The sequence below is a fragment of the Pterocles gutturalis genome, unplaced genomic scaffold (assembly GCF_000699245.1).
Source record: "Pterocles gutturalis isolate BGI_N339 unplaced genomic scaffold, ASM69924v1 scaffold21681, whole genome shotgun sequence".
Classification (NCBI taxonomy): Eukaryota; Metazoa; Chordata; class Aves; order Pterocliformes; family Pteroclidae; genus Pterocles; species Pterocles gutturalis.
Genome location: NW_010098403.1, coordinates 39,697 through 58,725, shown reverse-complemented (window position 1 = coordinate 58,725; position 19,029 = coordinate 39,697). Strand labels below are relative to the sequence as shown.

Below are 19,029 nucleotides of genomic sequence, written 5' to 3'. Positions count from 1 at the left end.
CCCCCCCCCCCCCCCCAAACATATGCTGACCTGACCATGCACTGGTTTTTCTTCTCATACATTCTTCTCTGAGGATCAGCAGTGTGAAGATCATTAAAGATGTATTCTGCAGAGCAGAGGTCACTGTATGCTTCTAAACATCTGCCATGATGCAGATGAAAAGAGTCTCTGAAAAAATTAAGTGGTGTAATTTGGTGGACCCCATCTTCACCACCAGCAGTTTGCAGAGGTAACTTGTTTTTCCCACTGGAGAGAAGCATGGCTGCGCACGGCTGGATCTCTGCTGGGCTGGGAGAAGCCTGGCTGCTCTGCCTCTGGACGTCTTCGCACAAATGGCCCCATTACAGGTTTTCAGGGCTTTTTGAGTTTCTCTGGAGCAATTTGCACTGCTCTGTCTTGGACTCCATTGAGGGAAATGTGATGGTAGCGGTGAGGGAATATAAAACTGTAAGGGCTGCCTTCTGAGTTTAAAGTTGTATTTTTATAACATGGTGTTATCTTTAGGGCATAAAGATTGGATACATGTAAATTCAGATATAGTCGTAATTCTTGCTGTTCTTGTGGCGGGGTTTGTGGTACAAGGGTTGGGCGCTGGTCCCTGGGGAGTGAGGCAGGGGGCAGGAGTAAGTCCCTTGTCTCTCCAGGAGAATCCAAAGAATGCAGCCGTATCTGTTCGGGGTCTGACTTTAAGCGGAAGCAGACAGCTGTCTGGGGGTATCAGAGGTCCCACATTCATGTAATATTTCTGATTGCTTTGATTCTATGAAAAGAATTGATCTCTCACTGATTTCTTCTCTGACAGAGATGCTATTTGGCACAAACCCAGTGCTAGATCTCTTGATGGGTGTTCCCCTGTCGTCTAATACTACTATAGGGGAAGGTGTATGCACCCCGTGATTTACACAAGATCAGCTGTCCTGTGTGCAACCTTTTTTGTGTTTTGTTTTGGTTTTTTTTTAAATTTTTATTACCATGATGTTAGGGTATAGTATTGGAGGAGGGCAATGGAGCCAAGGTGCTTAGAGAAGATAATTCTGATTCTTTAATCATGTAGATGTTAAATAAGAAACTCTGTTATAACAGAGGCTAGTCCCATGCCTCTTGTCTGAGAAACCTCATAAGGAGCTTTTCTTTTCTTCCACTTCAGAGGGAAGTGTTTTTTGGTGATAGTACAGAATAATTTCGAAACGTTAGGAGTAACTGAGCAGCATAACCTCCCCCCCCACCCCATGCTTTGATCTGTTAAATGTGAACTTGAAGGATACCTACGGCATTGGCAACCTTTTTTGCAGCATTAACACTTGGGTGTTGAGGTGCTGTGCGCATTGAGAGCACCCAAGAGTCTGCTGAGTGCCAGTAGCACCTTGCTACTGGGAAAAGGAAAGACCTTTCATCTTTGCCTGATGGAGATCTTGGTTTAACTAGCTGTTTGTGTTAATACAATTAAAGCAAGTGTGCTCCAGCACTTGGCTAATCACTGAGTTGTATTTTGGCTCTCTTTATTTCTTTTGTCTTTTTTCCTTTTCTGTTTTCTAAAGGTGACAGGGGCCTGTATTTGAACACTGATGTGTCTCCCTGGCTGTACCAGGTCACTGGCTGATTCAGTTTTGAATGTTCTGGGTATGGGAAGATGGTAAAGGTGGTAATTGTTGTATGGGGGTTTTATTTAAACAGGCAAATTAGATGAAGGACACTTGCCTGTTAATTAGTCAGTTAATTCACTCAACTAACTGAGTCTGGTCCAAGCAGAAAGGGAGGGGTTTTTTTATTATTTTGTTGAAACCGGAAATTCTCTCTTTGTAGGTAAGATGCCCCATTTTGAGTGGCTGATCTCTGTGATTTTGCTGATGCTCTCTGAGGCTGTTGTTAGCCCTGGAACCCCATCCCCGGCAGTCTAGTGGTTCTTGTTAGGCTTTAGCTGTTGCTGGGTTCTTGCCTTGCCTTGGAGGGCTCAGACAGGTATTTTACATCCCTGACTCCAGAGCTCAGCCCGCAGAAGCCCGGTGAATTACGCTGGCTATGCATGTGGCTTGGGGGCAAGGAGTTGGTTGTGTTATTCATATAGGCACTCCCTTCCAGTGTGCCAAAGAGCAAACTGGGTACTTGTCTACCAAGGCAATTATTTCACAAGAAAGTTGCTGTAGGGAGCCGCAGGAGCCAACATGGTTAATAGCGAGAAAAGACTTCCCTTATCTTTTTCTTTTTTTTTTTTTTTTCCTCCCAGTGTGTATGTCCCTCTTAAACCATTTTTCAGCCTGATCTTGACTCTGAAATAGGTCTGCTGCTTATTACTGGGCTAGACTCGCCCCTAGGCGTGAAATGTTATCTGCCTTGGGTTATCCCAGGCTGTACAGCTGGTGAGGAGCAAGCAGCAGGCTGTGTTTCAGCCTTGTCTGGGCGAACATCAACTCCACGCTTCCCACAGCAGGTGAAGCAGAAGGGAAGGGAACTGGGTCACACGAGTGTCCTAATGCAGAGTCTAAGGGCTAAATGACGGCTCTCGAAATTGCTCCCACGTGGGAGCACTGAGGGTCCCTTGCCGGCTGTGTTTCAGTGTGGGTGATACGTGCTGTCCCCTGAGTCATACAGGCATGGGGGGACACACGGAAGGGGCAGCTTCACTGAGCTTCTCTTTTTTAAAAACAGAGTGTGCTTCTAGCTGGCCTTTTTTTGTTTGTTTGTTTTTTGTTGTTTTAAACTTTGAGCTGATAGTGGTGGGATCCAGCATCACTTGTTAGTGGCACAGGGCACAAACTATGACTGGGTTGGGGCCAGTCCCTGGTTGTCTTCAGAGCTCCACTGGCGGAGTGGGCAGGTGACAGAGAGCTTTCTGCCTTGCAGGCAGTATGACTGTCTTTCTTCTGTCAGTTGTTGTGGCTGCTGTGAATGTGCTCTCTGAGCTTTAAGTATAAACCCTGATATCTTCCAGGAGAGCTGATCATCTCAAAACATCTGGGTGGGGTGGGAGAGTGTCAAAGCACTGGTTTTTTTTTTTTTTTCTTTTAAAGTAGGACTCTCTGTTTACCAGGGGTCTGTGTTAAAACTTTTTCCTGTTGCTTCGGATACTGTTATCCATTAAATAGTGCACATGAGTTGGGTACATTACAAGAGCTGAAGTAATACGAGAGGGTCTGTTCAGGAAATATTATCTATCTGACCTCCCCATGTCCTCTTTTGTGGACCAGTGGGTGGCAGTAATGGTGATGCATCAGTACCCATGGCCCGAAGCTGCTCTGGTAGTGCCCATCATCACTAATAAATAATGCAGCTTTGGACAGACTGAAGGTTCTTTCGCCCATCGCATGTGGCTCCTCTTTAGGGGTGCGGTTGGCCTAGGGAGAGCACCCTTGTTTCCTCTTTCGAACTTGACTCCCAGTCGGCTGGCCATGAGCGAGGTGCAGAAGGAGGGCATGGCAATTAAGGGTCTTGACCTGGGAGGCTGCAGCTTGGACTGAGTAACACTTGGAGCTCTGCAGGGTCAGGCTGAAGTGACCCGTAAACAACCCAGGGGTGTTCATCATGTGTGCCGGCGCTGGGCCTGTTACATCACCGAAAATGGCATGCGGGAGCTTTCAGCATCCGTTGGAGCCGAGTGAGCATAGTACGGGAGTTGCCAAGTCTGGGTTTTGAGGACAAGGAGGCTTCTGCTGTGTCCCCCAAGCTACAGCAGGAAGTGTGCTCTCCTAAATTGCAAGTCGGAGGGATTCCTCTCCCATGGCTTGGGTTTGTGTGCTGGCAGCCTGCCCCAGCAGGGCAGCAGAAGCAATGCTGGCCGTGCTCTCTCCTGATTAATGCAGTCTTATGACTCACAAAAAGTTAATGACTTTAGCCCAAGGAGTTACAGTGGTGGTAAATCTGGGCACTACATGTATTGTCCTTGCTCTTAACAGCGCAGCATAAACATCAAAGCGGGCAGATGGGCTTTACGCTGGGGATATTTGTGCTGTTGAAGGGTGCAACTCACGTGTGGTGCAGCAGCTGTGAGCTGCTTGCTATTAGGAGCATAAAACAAAGTTTGTAAATGTGGAAATATGCCTGGAGTGCAGGCTGGTAAGATATAGCATGGTTCAGCCAAGCAGTGATCATGAAATGTGTAAGAAATGTTTTGTGCATGTTTGGGTGGGGGGAAGAAACAGCTATTCCATCCTTCACCATCTGTTCTCTTCTACCCAGGGAGCGCATGGAGTTATTGGAAGAAGCCAGGAAGATGGAAATGGCAAAGTTTCGCTACATCCTTCCTGTTTATGGCATCTGTAAAGAGCCTGTTGGCTTGGTCATGGAATACATGGAAACGGGGTCTCTGGAAAAGCTCCTGGCTTCTGAACCTCTGCCCTGGGAATTGCGCTTCCGAATCATCCACGAGACAGCTGTGGGGATGAACTTCCTGCACTGCATGTCCCCTCCACTGCTCCACCTGGACCTCAAGCCTGCCAACATCCTGCTTGATGCCCACTACCACGTCAAGGTACTCATCGGGCACTCTCTGCCAGAGACCCACTTTTGGATATTCTTGCATGGCTCCTGCCAAACTCAAAGGCTGAGAGAAATCAGCAGCATTCCTTTTGAGTTAAAAAAATGCCCACCAACCCAATCCCTCCCATCCCTAAACTTGTCTACCTGATTTATACACCACTTTGGCACATAAATAGAGGTAGAGTTAGGGAGCTTGTGAGAACTCTCCTGAAATTTTAGGAGGGTGCTAGTGTAATTCGGAGACAAGGGGTGCTGCTATAAATTTCCTTGCAATAGGTTCGTGAGGCAGCTAAGAACAAGGAGAGAAAAGAAGTGTGAACCTCTAAATCATCTGTGCCACTTCCAAAGCACCTGGTGGTAACCTTTTTCTGTCTAGGTCCTTCTGGCTTTGTACGCTCCGCTAAATACCCCGATGTCATTTACAGATGGAGTCCAGAGAGGCCTTACCAGAGGCAACTCATTTTCTTCTCTAATTTGCTCAGAGCATATGCAGTAAAGGAGTGTCTCTGTCCTGACTGCTTATGCATACCAGAGGTCACTTACAGGAATTTTTGTGGCTGTATCAGCATGAAATTCTTTTTGTTCTCCATTTCCAGAGTAAGCTAGCAAACTTGTTGGCCTTCTCTGTTGGCGGTTCTGTTTTGACAGCTGGACTAAGGAGGTTGTGCTTGCTTTCTGATCCTTCCTTTTGGAGAGGAAAGAGACTGAATAAATCTTTTTCCTGATTTTTTTTTTTTTAAATCAGTGTCCAAACTCTTAATCTCAGAACTGCAGATTTAATCATGCTGACTTGCTGACATAACTCAGTACAAGTAGTCATAGACTTTTATCAGTGCCATCATCCATCTGCTCCCTATTTTCCTGTCCCCCTCAAACTAGCCAAATGGCTTTGGTCTTGTTCTGTACTACTCTAAAAATGAAGTTTACATTAAATGAAAACATCTCTTCTGATGTCATGAGAGGGTTGGAGCCGTAAGAGGTGTGTGCCTCTAATGAAATCACACCTGTGTCAGTCTCAGCTTTTTTACTAGGCCTCTAAGTGGTTTACTTCTTACAATGATTTTCTTTTTTGAGACAGGAGGCATCTACAGGTGGTCCATGGTATTATGACCAGAACATCAGGATCTGAACTGTTGAAAGTATATTCTCACACATTGGTGCTGAGAGGCCTTTGCTAAGTATTTCTATACCTAAAGCTTGCACTAACTTGTATAACTCCTTAAATTCCTAATTCATGACTCATCCATGAGCCAAGATATGAAGGCTGTACTTTTCTCACTGTTTCAGGAGGTTGAAATGCTGCCTGATGTTCTGCCTGCTGTATAGCCTATATCTGGGTGGTGATGATGTAACACAAGGGGCCATGTGTGAAGTGTGAGGTCATTGCTGACATCCCTAAACTGTTACTACTTGCTCTGTATGCGAAACACGTGAAGGTCTTCGGACCCTTTCGCTTAAGTTCAGAAAAAAAAGTCTAATCCAAACCTTTTTCCAGCCAGCAGTCTATAGGTGTCTTGGAAACCCCTCCAATTAGCAAAGCAGACATAGGAATCTATATGCAAAATCAGAGATGTACATATGTGAGGCGCCTTCACTTTAAAAATGTGGCCCCAAACCTTCTTTTTGTGTGATGTGAAACATGTAATTACATTTCAGACCCTGCAGCTTGATTTGATGTGCATTTTCTTGCTGGAAGGCTAATGGAGCTGATGATTGAAATGTTTTTACTGTTTAAATGTTAGTGTTAATTTAGTACTTGACCTGTCCCTAACAGAATCCTAAGGTGAGTGAAGAGATCTTGCAGACTGCAGAAGAAGAGTTTGGAGCTAGGGAGGACTTTTATAAACTGTTTGCCCTTGAGCCAGGAAACAGTCAGTCTTCCAGTGGAGCACATTAGAAGCACTTTTGTTCTGTATTGCTAGTTAAATGGAAACAGGCCCTTCTTTTACAAGCACAGTGCTTACTGTAAAAACCCTAAGTGAGGATGATGACTAATGCAGTAGTGTTGTACAGAACTTATCATCAAGTGGGTGCCTCTGTATCATAAAGCTGTCTCCTGTGTGTTACATAAGTGTGTGCTGAATTGTGTTCTTGGGAGGATGATTAAGAGCATGGGATTAGCCTAAGCACTGAGGAGGGATATAGACAGACATATTAACTTTTTCAAAGGCATGTTGGGTGATTCCTTGGTGATTTTTAACTATACATAAAAAATATGTGCAATGGAAGGTAAGGCTTTGCTGTTTTTTGGAGGATGGATGGATGCCTCCTCCCCTGCGAATGGTGGTAGAGCTCAGTGCTGATGGGAGCCTCAGCTGGGAGCTCCCTTCGCTGCTGTGTCCTGCTCCATCTTGGCTGCCTTAAGCAGCGTGGTTTCCTTGGGAGGATTATTTCATACCCACGCAGGCTTTGCTAGCTGGAATCAGCCTGCATTTTTTTTTTTCCCTTTAATGTCAACCTGTTACTACTGTTTGTACCAACAAGATCCTCCCTGCCCCTTTCTCCACTGCTCCATATACACAGCCTTCCCATCCTTAAGGGCAGTCTAACACCTAGTTTTTGCTTAACTGGACCATGTCTTATGAGCTTGTTCTTCAGCTCTCTTGTGCTCTGTAAGTGTTCTGGATGTCTCCCCTAATCTCATACCCTAACTTGTTGCCAGCTGCCATTGCCTGTGTGCTCTCTCTATTGCTGCTTCCCAGGTCTCTTGTCTTCAGTATCTGTTACTTTTTGTTCAGGTATTTAAAATGAAGTCAGCCTGCAGCTGAATACTTTTGGACAAAAGCATTATTTGTAAGGTCTTGTTTCTCTTACTATCCAGTCTGTTTTTTGCAGCTCCTCATCTTGCTGTATGTATGTATACACACATGCACGTGCATATATATATGTGTGTGGGTACACACACATGGAGTCAAATCCCACCAGTTATTTTCCATTTCACAGATTTGTTTTTAAAGAACTTGAAGCAGGATGTGCTGGTCTCAGCAGTGCACTGCTTTAAGCTCACAGTAGTTGCTTTTATTCCCCCCCACCCCGCCAGAGCTCCCATTGTGTTGTGCTGTGCTGATGGTCTTCCTAACCATGGATGGGTTGCCTCTGTGGTCTTTGCCTTAATTTGCTTCAGCTGAAGAAGGGGCTGCAGAATTTCTGTGTGGAGTTAAAAGCCTAGTCAGATGGCAAATTTGTTTGTCAGAAAGCTTCTTAATGTGGGTCATTAACTGTAGGTCAAAGTAATACCTAGAGGCCAGGCTGGTAAAGAGCAGTTGTCTCTTTTTATTAGACTAGCTGATGTAGTTAACACAGCCATTTTTTTTTTTTATCAGTTGCAAATGCTCTCCTGGTATTAGAAATGAGAAGAGGCTTTGTTGTTTTGGGTGTCCCTTATCCCTGTTTCCCACCCCTCCTGATGAAGGTTTCCATGTAGGGCTGTACTTATGTGGCTCTTTCATTCCAACCAAAAAAGCTGGTTTTCACCTCGATCACTTCTCTAATTGTTCTAATTGTGGTAGTGTGGGTGTGGTGGGGGGAACAAGACCATCCCTGTTACTGTAATGAGATTTGTGATGGATCAAAATGGATGTTTGACCATGGCTTTGGTTTCTGCTGCTTCTGGAGAGAGTTTTACGAATGTTACACCCAAAATAGGTTTTGAGAAGTCGAGGTTTTGAGGTGTAATATGTAAATATCTTCAAAAATTTATGACATTTCTTAAAGAACCAAATTGAAACAACCAGCCTTTCTCCCCTCCTCCAGAAAAACAAACAAGGCCACCCCCCCTTCCCCAGCCCCCAAAACCCTAAAACCCTGTAGACAGATGTGGTGGCGTTCTCAATATCCAAGTGCACAGAGACTTTGGACAGGGACAAATACTGGATATGTCAGCAGCGATTAAAAATTAATCTGATGACTTTGTTACCTATTTGATGAGGAAGACCTTTTGGTGAACTCTGTCCCCAAGTCCATTGCAGTGGGTTCTTGAGTCTTACTTGCAGAAAAATGACATGAAGCATCAGAAGTTAAGTGCACACTTCAGGGTGGCCTGTCAGGAGGCATCAGTGAAAGCACTTTCCAAGCACTGATTTTGCTCCTGGGAGCTACATCCCTGACGTATTTGGGAATAGCTGACTTTAATAACCATTGTAGTTACATGTACATATCTCCTAGTTTTCAGGAAAAAAAAAAAAATCCAAAAAAATAACTTGCCAAACTCAAAGCATCTAAAACTTTGTAAGTGGGTGTTTTTTACAAACCGGAATGGAAATGTCCACAAACGACAGAGGCAGAGAAAGACCTGTGTGTACAGTAAGCTCAATTTTAAGCAAACAGAACTTTTTTTAAAAAAAGAAAAAAACTAAAAAAAAAGAAAATTATCTTCAGATCTTGGAATCTCTCAGTAAAATAAGTGTTGCTGGAAAGTGGGCAGGAAAACGTGCATCTCCCTCCCCAGTTGCTCCTCACGTGTTTGTTCTCACGCAGACCTTTAAACAGCAGAGACCGAGCAAGCTGTCTGAACATGAACAATCCCACTGTCTGCGTGGGCTTTGGCCAATGTTTTTTCTTTTCTTCCTACCTCTTCACCGCCTGTTTTGCATGAAGCAGTCTGTCGCCTCCGTGTCTCCTTTTAACCCTGCTGATATTAGGTATGCTTTTGAAGCATGACGGGATCCACCTGAAATAACTGATGTGAGGAGTGAGATTACAGGTTCTGTTGGATCATGTGGTGTTGCAGGTCCCAGAGTGGGCTGCAAGGGGATGTGGGGGAAGAAGCAGGGAAGGGTGCTCTGCTTTCACTGCCTTCACCAGCAAGGGTGCCTTGTGTTGCAGAACTAGGTACCTGGCAAGCAATTTAAAGGCAAAATAGGTAAGTTAAATGGCTGTGTCTTCCACCCACTGCACAGTTCCCACTGATGTTAAAAGAAACTGCATGACTAAGTACCCCATGCAGTGTGGAAAATTTACCCTAAAGGAACTAATACAAGCCACAAAAGCTGTCTGCAGAATCTTACTCTTTTGTTGCAGCCTGGAAGATAACAGTTCTTCGATTTCCAGTGCTTTCTGCAGAATTTCATATGATTGAAGCTCTGCCCTATGGATGAATTTCCTAGTAATTGGTATAAAGCCTGCTCCTTCACAGTAGGCAGGGGCACGTTCTGAGGCAGAGTTCTTGCTAGCCTGGGGGGACCAGGGCTATATCCCGTACTTCAGCTGTTTCTTGGTTTGTAGGCTCAGACTGAGACCTTTTCTGTACTGTGCTTAGCCACTCTGTCTTAGCCCCTAGCCTTAGATTCATGCAGCATAGCTGGTGGCTCTTAATGCAGGAGTGTGGCTGTGCTGTGTGTATTTCATCTTTTTTTCTTAACTTGCACGGTAGGAACCTGGTATTGTTTAGACAAAGAGGAAGGTGTATTACTTTAATTATGCCTGCATGCCATGTGGATTTCTTGAGGTGTGTACAAGCCTCTGCTTCACGTTAATCAAAGGATAGCAGTGCTCCGCCAAGTTGGATCTGTTCAGACTTGTAACAGTCGGATCATTTATTAAGCTGACACCACGGGGTTGTGTGATGTTGGGCTTGTGCTTTTGTTCTTCTGTGGAGCACAAAGTGCCCCGAACTCCTGCAGCGCTTCCTGGGGCGGTTGATTCAGCTCTTACCAGGGTTAGCTGGCTTGTGGACTCAAGGTTTCTTGACTACTTGCTGCTTTCCTGGACTGCTGCTTGGCTTGCTCAGGAGGCCAGCAATGCCCCTCTGAGTATAGCCCTACAAGCAGAAGAAACTGTTCCTCCAGATGAGTTTGCTTTTTTTCTCCTCGCCCCCCTTTTTTTTCATCTCATGTTATTTACACATTACCCTACAGATTTAAGATAGAGATGGACAACAGGTTGGATGTACCTGTGTGCTGGGGTACAGGGCTTCTGCAGCTCCTGAGACTGCCTCTCTTGAGCTCCTTGTTCCTGGGAGAAGTTCCTCCTGAAGCTGTGTGGGTTGCTTTGTTTGTTTTATGGCAAAGGGAGATTCCTCGCATTTGAAGAGAGCGATGGCTGTGTAGTCTGCCTGTTCTCTGAGAGGCTGAAGCTGGCAGCAGTTTTCAACCTTTCCAGTAGTGGATGCATGTTCCAACTAGCTTTGTGGTATCTTCAGGCAGAAACTTCTGAAAGTGTAAAGTTGGAGACTATTTAAAAAAAAAAAAAAGCTTTTTTTAATTATGCTTGTTGTTTTGAGGGAGAACTTTCTCAAAGGAGAAGCTGTGAAGATCAAAAGGGGAATGAGTCATTCACAAACCTGAGTATTTATTAGATAAAAAGAATGTGTAAGTTGGGGGAGGCATGGGGAAGGCTGAGCGGTCCAGAAAGAATTGACTTTTCTTGAAATTTCCACTTAGCATAATAGGCATTTTTGACTAGTGGGAAATAAGTAAGACAAAGGAAATTCCTTGCCTATCTGTTTGCTTGATGATTGGTATGCCTTTGAGAGCAAATGAATGCATATTTGTTTGACACTTCAAATTAAAGTGGAGGTGTGTTTTCCTTTTAATAAACTTGCTGTCACTTGTTTTCAGCTGTGTTCACTGCGTCACTGCACCAACTTGCCATATCTCCTCGTTGCCAAAAAGAATTCCCTGTGTGGGTTTTTGATGTGTGTGCGTGCTTTGGTTTGGGCTTTTTTTAACACTTTGTGCCCCTAGTGTTGGGCTTAGTCCTTGTTGGCATGGTCAGTGTAACAGCGATATTGGTAAGAGCAGTTCTCTTGCACTTATTGGAGAGCTCAAGGTCTGAAAACAGGTGCTCAGAACACTTAAAACATAGCATATAATGTGAGGTTACATAGGGAAAGGGGGTGGGGGGAACAATAATTACATTAAAGTGTAGTTTGCACTAGCTAAATTTGACTAGTTTTAAATTACAATAAATTGTCTTGACTGTTGTGTTTGCTATGTAATGAGCTAACATGCTGCTGCTTGTAAAAAACTGCTTGGTTTGTTTTTTGGGGGTTTTTTTTGTGTGTGTGGTTTTTTTTTCAGCTTAACCATAAAGAAAAGCCTACTATAGTGTAATGGTTCCAGAGATGTTTTCTTAGCTTAGTATTTCTGAGCATCAGCTTGCTAATTTTGTTGGGTCATCCTGTTACATCTGTCGTTCTCTACAGAAAAATTTTTGTTAATGCCTCTTAAGTCTAATGGTAGCATGCACTTCTCTTCCCCTCTTCCTTCTCCACTTTTTTGCAGATTTCTGACTTTGGACTTGCAAAGTGTAATGGCTTGTCCCATTCCCATGACATCAGCATGGACGGCTTGTGTGGCACAATTGCGTACCTTCCTCCAGAGCGCATCAAAGAGAAAAACAGGTGTTTTGACACCAAACACGATGTGTACAGGTCAGTTAACTATGAAAACACTTAAACGCTGTAAGTAATACTGTAAAACGAGCCATCTTTTTCTGGTTATAAAACCTACTTGAGCTGAAACCCCTAAATCTAGTTTGAGCCTCATCTTGCAAAGGGTCACACTTGCTTTGCTTTTTGTAAAGTCTCATTGCAAGTAACACTTGTTTATTAGCAACTGGCATGGGAGGCACTCTGCCCACCTTTAATTTCCCGATCAAAAGGCACATCATGACCTACTTTTTGAGTCTGTGACAAAATTCGTAGTTGTCTTCAGTGTATTTCATCACTACGTCTTTGGTTCTTCTTGCATGGTAACGTTATTAGGAAAAGGAAATCATAGCTGTGCCATATTCTAAATGGAATGTATTTCTTTAAAGTTGTCTTGCAGGGTAGAAGTATTAAATAAAATCCACAGTAATGCTTTGGTGCTTTCTGGTTTTGTGAGTGTTAGCGTGGAGTAGTTGGTAAATGTTACTAAGAACTCTGCAGCCTCCAGCAAGTCCCTTTGTTCGCTGCCTCGGGTTCCTTCCTGCAAAAACTAGACTTTCAAATCATGGTTCTTGGCTGAATCTTGCTGTGTGTGTTCATCAACTGAATTAGATGCAGAAGTGAAGGAGAGGGGAAGAGAACTTAGGAAAAGAAATTATATTCCTGTGAGGTTTTTTAGCTTTTTGGGGTTTTGTTTTTTTAAAGCTTTTATAGAATATTTTTTTTTTTGCATTTATTTGTAGCTTTTCCATCGTGGTTTGGGGAGTTCTTACACAGAAGAAGCCTTTTGCAGGTAAGTTTGATGTGTGGGTTGTGTTGGAATTTTTTTCCTTTCTCCCATTGATAAGCATGCTTTCTGCCCCACTAGCCCCAGATTACACACATCCTCCAAATTCCTACAGTCTTGTGTGGACTTTTAAGCTCTCAGATTCTCATTACAAATTTAAGTGTCCTTTGGACTACATCGTGCAAGCAGAACCCATATTGCCACAGGGGGCCCTAGTCTGCACCTTTTTGCTTCTGCTGTACAGATCCAGACGAGTGCATGGCCTACGCAGACTCCTGACATGTTTGCGGCCAACGAGGAACAGTGCAGAGCAAAGCCAACTGGCAGGCAACCATGCTGTTTTCAGAAACCGCTTCTCTGTAGGGAGGTTCTGTAGTTTATTTGTAGATTGTGGGTACAGATTTGTTCTTAAAAAAAAAAAAAAAGGCTGTCTGAGAATAAGCCTTGTTCACCTCACAGTAAATGTAGCAGCTATTTATTCTTCATGACTTTTCCTGTGTGTATGACTAGCCTATGTATAGCAGACATGTTTGAACAGGTCCCAGTCTACTATTCATTTTTCTCCAAGTGGGAGATCCCATTTATCCCAATGGTTGACTTCAGAGTCAAGAGCCACATTATTGCCCTGCTTGATTTGTGTTCTTCCTTCACCTTTATGAAAAGTTCAGGTACCTGGTCTAAATAAAAGCTGTGGTTCAGTTTTCTTAGAGCAGATATGGAAACCCAAAGAGAGGTAGCCAAGAACTGTTTGAGGCTTTTTTTCCTTGGTTCTGTGTCTTTTATGGGTGGAAAAAGAACACAGTCACTCACTGACAATTTTTTTTAACTGTTACACAGGAACGTAGTGTTACTGCATTGACGAATGTATTGTGGGAGAGTGAGACCAACTTCTTTATCCCTGTTGATAAAAGAAAGCACTCTAAATCTAGAAAAAAAATGCACAAAAGCAAAGGTTTAGCCTAATACACTGTTAATGATCTTAGACAAAAGAGAAATAATTCCTTTTGCTGGGAGATCTTACTGTGTGTGCTTTTGCTTTACAGAGGAAAACAACATTTTACATATTATGGTAAAAGTAGTTAAAGGCCACCGCCCAGAGCTACCTGCTGTTTCCAAATCCAGACCTCAGTCATGTAATAACTTGATCAAATTGATGCAAAAATGTTGGCAAGATGATCCTGGTGAACGGCCAACATTTCAAGGTAAGATTTCCTCGTAACTTGGCTGCTCATTTATTCCTCTATGAGTCACATTATTGCTCAGGACTCTGTTAATCCTTGGGGTAAATGCTGTGAACCTCTGTGACAGAATAAATAGAGCACATTATATGGTAGAGACAATGATACAGGCCACTTACTCATTTGTGGACAAAGGGATTATCTGGGGACAAGTTTGACCATGATGGTGTTATGTAAACACATCAGGAGCAAGACCTGTACTAAACCAGTTGATCCATTTAGACAGAAATTATGTTCATTTCTTCTGGTGTGCATCAGGGCATATGCTAAGCTGGAGTTGGTGTGGTTTTCAACATACCAAAGCATTGTTGGCTCTTGAAATTTGCTGTTGTATGCTGAGAAACTGAATTGTTTTCTTGTAACAAAACAATTTGTAGTGTCATTTTTCTGCCAATAAAATGCAACTCAGATGAAAGGCTTGAACTTGCCCAAAGCAGCTGTTATGAATTCAAATGTGCAAAAGGATGTAGCAAGTGCTGTCTCCAGGTGGCTTCATTTAGCATTAATGGGAGAGATTTGCCTCTTCCCTCTCCTCCTGCCCAAACAAGGTATGGGGATTGAAGGGAAGAGGAATCTCATCTTTCTAAAAGCATATGTCTAAGTCTGCCAGCAGTAGACTGTTTCCCATTTCACAGTCCTGTGATGTAGCCACCATGTAACATTAGTCTAGTCTGACTGGGAAAATGAATCGGTTCAGTCACCCGTATGCACTCTTTGCTTGGCTACACACTTGTACCTACCGATGAGGTGCTAAGTGGAGTAGTCAAACTTTGAGTTTTTCTCCCACAGTATCTCAAAGCTGTTAAGCTCTAATGATAGAGCAAGGCAGCAGGGCATCTCAGAAAAGTCTCCTATTAAAAAAAAATAAAACAAAAAAATAAATAAACCCCTTTTCTTGCTTTCTTCAAAGAAATCACTTCAGAAACAGAGGTCCTTTGTGAAAAACCAGAAGATGAAACAAAAGAGATCATAACTCAGGACCTGGACACCAAGAATTCCCCAGAGCAGCAGCCCCAGGTATTTTCTCTTTCTGCCTCTTGTTCAAGTGCACTAGGTTTTGCGAGGAACAGGTTCATCGGTGACCTGTAACTTCCCAAGAAACCTGCTCTTTTCTGCTTTTGAGCACCTTCTTGCCTGATAGAAGTGGGTCTTGGTGAAAGACTGGAATGCAACTGTGGCAGCAGGTGCATGGACCAGCTCAGGAAAACCTCAGCACAGGACTAAGTGCAGATGGATCTTGGACTGTTGAGGGAGAGCAGGACAGTTAGGAAATAAAGGCTGGAACTATGTGGGTGTGACTGATGTTAAAAAACCGATGTAGACAGAAGAGCCATGTGGTTTTGGCTCTGTGAGTACTGATGAAAGCTGCCCTCCTGCATCTGAAAATTTTCAGTGACCTTATTCGTAGGTTTAATTTAATAAGAACAGTGCTTAAAAGCTACTTGCAAAGTCACAAACTGATGTTTCTTCCTGTAATGCCTCATGCTCGGTTTTCTTTACTGACACTTCTAAAATGCTTGTGTGCTTCTCTTGAAGAGGATGTCTGCATTATCCCAACCAAAACAGGAGCCTGCTCTACCATCAGTTAAGGATTACAGTCTGTCGGAGTTGTTGTCCCAGCTGGACTCGGGGATTTCACAGACTATGGAAGGCCATGAGGATCTCAGCCGCAGTTCTTCTGAGTCCAAACTTGCCTCTAGTGACAAGCGGCTCTCAGGAGTTTCATCTGTAGATTCAGCTTTTTCATCCAGAGGCTCCCTTTCCCTTTCCTTTGAAAGGGAGAGTTCAGGTAATGGTCAGGTTTTTCTTTGTTGTTGCTTGGACTGGGGCATGGGAGTCAATGGCTTGGAGAGTAGTCATATAAAGAATAGCATTCTGGAAATCACTGTTAGCCTTGCTTTCTCTTGCTGTCAACACTATGAATTTATTTAGTGGAGGTTGTTATGTGGAAGAAAAAAAAAAAAGAGGTGGTTCCCAAACGTGATCTAATGAGAAATAATAAATCTCATTTACTTTTGAAAATAAGTGACCTGAATTCCCATCAAAGCAATTGCAGAATCAGACATGTAAGGGTTGGTTGGAAGGAAGGTCACCTACTCCAGCGTCTTGCTCGAAGTGGGGCTAAAGCCAATGCCCAGTCAGGTTAGCTGAGTTTGTGGCCTTTTCAGTTATACTAAGCCCAAGTCTGAGCAGCCGCTGTTGTGCGCGTGCCCCTCCCTTTTCAATCCAGTGCTGCAGTTAGACAAACTATTTTCCAGTTACGCAAACAATAGTTAGTGCAGGGAGATCAACCACAGCATCCTTCGTTCTGCTTTTCACAAGAAATAGAATAAGAGTAAGTGGAGCTCCAAATGTGACCTACAATTGTTTTGAAACTACTGCGGGGGCAGGGAGGATTTCTTTGCAGTCAAGTCATTGCTGAAGCCACCAGATATGTTACCCATGGGCAAGTAAGGTTTGATGGGTATCCAAATTGTGATGATGTCTGTTTTCATAGAATCATAGAATAGGTTGGGTTGGAAGGGACCTTTAAAGGTCATTTAGTGCAACCCCCCTGCAATGAGCAGGGACATCTTCAAGTAGATCAGGTTGCTCAGAGCCCTGTCCAGCCTGAATGTTTCCAGGGATGGGGCATCTACCACCTCTCTGGGCAACCTGTTCCAGTGTTTCACCACCCTCACTGTAAAAAAATTTCTTCCTTATATCCATCTAGATATTGGTACTACAGACATACAGAAGAGGAAGCTAACGGAGGCCATTTTATCAGGAGATACCAGCAAGCTGATGAAGATCCTCCAGCCTCAAGATGTTGATATTGTTTTAGATGGGAACTCCAGTCTTTTGCACTTGGCTGTTGAAGCTGGTCAAGAAGAATGTGTCAAATGGCTCCTCCTGTACAATGCTAACCCTAACCTCACCAACAAGAAAGGGTCCACCCCTCTTCACATAGCCATTGAGAAGAAAGTTAAAAGCATTGTGGAGCTGATTATGGCTAGGAAAATCAATGTTAATGCCAAAGATGAGGATCAGTGGACTGCTCTTCACTTTGCTGCCCAAAACGGGGATGATTTCAGCACCAAAATGCTGCTTGATAAGAATGCATCCTTAAACGAGGTAGATTTTGAAGGCAGAGCCCCCATCCACATAGCCTGTCAGTATGGTCAAGAGAATATCGTGCGTATCCTGCTGAGAAGAGGTGTTAATGTGAACGTCAAAGGAAAGGATGACTGGGTACCACTGCACTATGCTGCCTGGCAAGGTCATCTCCCCATTGTAAAGCTTCTAGCCAAACAGCGGGGTGCAAATGTGAATGTGCAGACCGTGGATGGAAGGACCTCGCTACACTTGGCTGCTCAACGAGGACACTACCGTGTCGCTCGCCTTCTCATAGACCTGGAGACAGATGTCAACATACGCAACGCACTCTTACAGACTGCTCTCCACATAGCTGCTGAAACTGGCCACACAAGCACATCGAGGCTGCTTCTGAAACATGGTGCAGACATCGAGGCAGCAACAGCAGAAGGATACACTGCTCTGCACTTGGCATCTCGCTGTGGCCATTTAGCAACAACCAAGTTGCTGATAGATGAAAGGGCCAGTGTTCTAGCCCCAGGCCCTTTAAGTAGGACAGCGTTACATCTTGCTGCAGAAAACGGGCACTCTGAAGTAGTAGAAGAACTTGTCAGTTCAGAAAATATCAATGTTTCTGACAGTGAAGGGTTGACAGCTCTTCATCTGGCTGCACGAGGAGGGCACACCAAAACAGTTGAGGTTCTTCTGAAGCACGGGGCATGCACTGACATGCAAAGACCCACGTGTCAGTCCCTGCTACGGGTTGCTCAGCAGAGCAGTAATAGCTCTGTTACGGTGTTGATAAGTGAGACTTAAGCAAAAGGTACATAACTTGCTACCTTTCTACCTGGTGTAAGAAGGCTGCCGGAGCTTGACTCATGAGGGCCTTCTCCCATTGTGCAGTGACCAGCTGCGGTGTCAGCTGATGGACTGAGGTGCAACCAGAAGAAGCTACTTGGGTTTGAGTGTATGAGTGAGAGTGCACATGGACAAAGGCCAGATGTAAGGCTAAGAGCTGGAGTCTGCCATGCTGTGGTCTGTATCAGTCATTCTGCGTGTGCCTGACATGTCTGTATACTGACATTCCCCTCCCAAGGAAGCTGTAAGAGAAGGATGCAACTTATGGGTTTCCCCCCCTGCTTTTTTTTTTATGTGCCAAACTAATTTAAGAACTAACATTCTGCTTTTTTATTTTCCTCCAAAAAAAAAAAAAAAGGATGGTGTAGATTCCTGGTTTATTGCAGTGATCTCTATTTTGGGCTGAAAGCTTCCAGTGTAAAATAAACACAACACAAATGGGCTTGAAATTAATAAAAGAGATGAGGAAAGGGCTATAAGATAAAGTTAATCATGTTTCAGTGTTAGAAGGTACTCTGTTTCAGGGAGACATTGATTACAGATTTCCATGTACTCAAAATTGTCACAGACTTATTACCAAGGCAAGATCCCACAAATAAATAAGCAGAAGTAAAAGCTTAACACTGTTATCTTCATACACAGCACCACTTTGTTTGTATTCTAAGATCAGTAAGCTGAACTAGGTGCTTAGTGGTTTGTCTTAAATGAAAAAGTCAAAAGTGGAAATTCATACTGGACTGTAACTGGATGGTATATTCTGACACCATTGTACCAATTTGCAAAACAATGTTTGGAGGGGCTGATGACTAGACTGATATACTGTGTATATAGTATTTCTACCTGTTGTATGTTTTTTTCTACTGAAGAAAATAGATTGCTTAGAGTGGGTATGTTTTAATACACCTTTTAATGTCACTCTTTTCAAAGTTCAGATGTGATCTGTTATTAATAAAAGACTGTTCTATATGTGCCTGTATTGTGTAGTTGTTAAAGCAACTGAAAACCCATTGAAGAGCAGCAGCACAAAACTATAATGTGTTTAATGATGTTGAAACCCAAACTGTTGACATGTAAGGCTGTCGTCAGTTTTACATTCCCCTTAGCTTTTATATGGAAGGTAAAGAGCTTGGGTGAATTGGAGGTTTTACTTACAGAATAAATTTATAGAACAAAATGCCATATAACGTAGGCTTTATGTGCGTAACATGTCGACGTACAGCTGGGGTGCT

General features: G+C 43.6%; 1 protein-coding gene across 1 annotated transcript in view; it reads left to right on the top strand.

The window, feature by feature from the left end:
- Positions 1-17,758, top strand: part of RIPK4 (receptor-interacting serine-threonine kinase 4) — a 21,138-nt gene extending 3,380 nt beyond the window's left edge. The window contains exons 3-9 of the mRNA XM_010072893.1: positions 4,174-4,465; positions 11,697-11,845; positions 12,586-12,635; positions 13,673-13,831; positions 14,778-14,884; positions 15,404-15,656; positions 16,581-17,758. Of these exons, the coding sequence (XP_010071195.1) occupies positions 4,174-4,465; positions 11,697-11,845; positions 12,586-12,635; positions 13,673-13,831; positions 14,778-14,884; positions 15,404-15,656; positions 16,581-17,758 (2,188 nt within the window). The remainder of the gene's footprint in view (positions 1-4,173; positions 4,466-11,696; positions 11,846-12,585; positions 12,636-13,672; positions 13,832-14,777; positions 14,885-15,403; positions 15,657-16,580) is intronic.
- Positions 17,759-19,029: the final 1,271 nt, after the last annotated feature.